The following is a 2,387-nucleotide window of genomic DNA, read 5'->3' as shown; positions in this document are numbered from 1 at the left end:
GAAACTCTGAAGTTTTTTGGGTAAGTGCTATGGCACGTAGTCACGTGGCACAATCTTTGGGCTGAACACACACACACACATGCATGCACCCCCCTGCACCCCCCCCCCCCCACACACACACATTATTTCTTTGCAAAAGCACAGGATGGGTGGAGTTCCAGATACAGATTAGGGTAAATAAAAGGCATTATAAAAACAGCTATGGTCGCTAGATAATTACCATCAGGCATAATATTATGACTACTTTGGGAACCTTTCTTGTCTTTGACTATGCAGCCATGTACATTAACAAATCTATATGCTATTTGTCCTTACAACTTTCTATCAGAACCAGCATTAATAGGAGTCTAAGCTATAGCTTGTCTGTTGGATCAGAACAAATACCACCTTTACTCCCATCATGCATCCATGACCATGAGCAATGACCGCCCTTGATCATAGTACCAGCTGACCTCTGTTCTGTTTTTGGAAAACCCTTAGTAAATACAAACTGACCTCTGCAGACTAGGAACATCCCCATAAGAGCTGGAGTTTTGCAGATGCTTAGAACCAATGATCTATCCATTACAGTCTGACTCTTGAAAAGGTCTAAATACTTGTTGTTGATCAATAAATGACTTTAATTTATAGTTTCTTTTTGGCATCATAAATAGGAATTTCTTAATGAAATCAGTTTGGCTCGTTTTTATCTTTATATCTTTATATTTAAGTTTTGTATTTTCTCTTCCTTTTCTTCCTCTTCACTAATATTATTTGAACTATGAATTTTACTAAATGTTCTTGCCAATATTTCAACTTTATCTTCATCTTTTATCATATTTATATGATCTATTTTTAATATAGGATATTCAAACTTTCTTTATGCCATTCATTCATTTAATTATTTTCCAAATTTGTTCCATTTTTGTTTCTTTCCCTATTGTGCTACAAACATTTCTCCAATATTCTCTTTTTGCATTCTTAACAGTTCTCCTTACCATTGCTTGCTTTCTTTTATAATTGGTTAAATTCTTATAAATTGGTTTACGTTTTAGTACTTTAATGCTTTATTTCTTAACTTTATTGCTTCTTTACATTCATTTGTCCACCATGGTGCCATTTTCTTATCATGTTTACACCCTGCTATCTTTATAGAATTATCTGCTGCTTCCATTATTCCATTCCATTATTACAAATTTTTAAATTTACATCATTTATATCCATTCTCATAGCTACATACAAGCTCACTACTTCCTAAGAACAATGTTAAAGGTTTACTGGAAGGACATTGTTGTGATGAGATACTAAATGCGAGAGTTGGAAAGCAAAGGATGTTCTTAAAAAGACAAAGATCCATATAAAAGACACTAATTTTCCAAGTCGAATTTCATTGGAGTCATGTTTGATGGATAGAGCATTTTTATAACAATTAATAAGGTGTGGTTTTAATGTAGGACTCAAATGCAGGAGCAGCAGAAGCATGTTTATATTAAACATGATAAATGTTTAATATAAAACATTATGAACAAAAATCACAGAGGGTAGAAACAAAAAAGCCAACAAGGAGATCCACAGTACACGGGATTAGACAGGGCAGTTACAGGGTATAATGGTAGCAAGCAGTGAGAAGAGGCTGAGAATGACGTACGTCAATACCTGGAGTTTGAATGCTGAACAAAAGACCTGGGCTGATGAGGTCATGGGTTGCAGGTGTGGGGAGAGAGCAGAAGGCAGCCTGAGGAGAGAGAGAAAGAGGAAGTGACACGGGGTGAGGGACTAGGAAATGAATCCTAGTCAAAAAATAACTTGACATAAGAAACAAAGTGAAAACTAGAGTAACTAAGAAAAGAACTAGACACAAGAAATTAACATAAGTAGATTAACTAAGAAGAAAGGAACAGAAGTAAAATTAGAAACGATGTAGTAATAATTGAAAGAACTAAAGAGCACAAATAATAACAAAACGCAAAATGAACTCAAACAACACACAATCCTGACACATTTTCTTGAGTGTGCCTTGAAAATACATAAAACTGCCCCTTTAATGACCAGTTAGCCTCGCGCCGACCTTTTAGCTCTCTGACTTTAAGATTGCGTCACTCATACGTCATCACAACAGGAAGCATGAGAATCAGGGGAACAACGCAGGTTTACTGGCAGAATGAACCATTTAAACGCTCAGTAAATCAGCTTGTCTTTTAGAAAAACGGTTTATCTTCTGTCGGCGTCAATGGACGTGATTCATGAACAACACAACTCTATTAGCAGCCAATAGGTACGGCGAACTAGGCTCAGAGGCATCGCCAGTTCACCTATGATGGAACGGGCGATGGAGCAGCTTAATGTACAGCTCAGCCGTCTGACCCGCTCCCTCCGCCGGGCCAGAACCGTGGAACTTCCAGAAGGTA

General features: G+C 37.1%; 1 protein-coding gene across 1 annotated transcript in view; it reads left to right on the top strand.

The window, feature by feature from the left end:
- Positions 1 to 2,100: 2,100 nt before the first annotated feature.
- hace1 (HECT domain and ankyrin repeat containing E3 ubiquitin protein ligase 1) overlaps positions 2,101 to 2,387 on the top strand; it is a 32,358-nt gene continuing 32,071 nt past the window's right edge. Inside the window, exon 1 of the mRNA XM_023331271.1 lies at positions 2,101 to 2,384. Coding sequence (XP_023187039.1) covers positions 2,294 to 2,384 — 91 coding nt within the window. The 5' untranslated portion in view covers positions 2,101 to 2,293. The remainder of the gene's footprint in view (positions 2,385 to 2,387) is intronic.

The sequence above is a fragment of the Xiphophorus maculatus genome, chromosome 3, assembly GCF_002775205.1.
Source record: "Xiphophorus maculatus strain JP 163 A chromosome 3, X_maculatus-5.0-male, whole genome shotgun sequence".
Classification (NCBI taxonomy): Eukaryota; Metazoa; Chordata; class Actinopteri; order Cyprinodontiformes; family Poeciliidae; genus Xiphophorus; species Xiphophorus maculatus.
The sequence above is the reverse complement of the archived record's forward strand: the minus strand, read 5'-3'. Positions and strand labels throughout refer to the sequence as shown.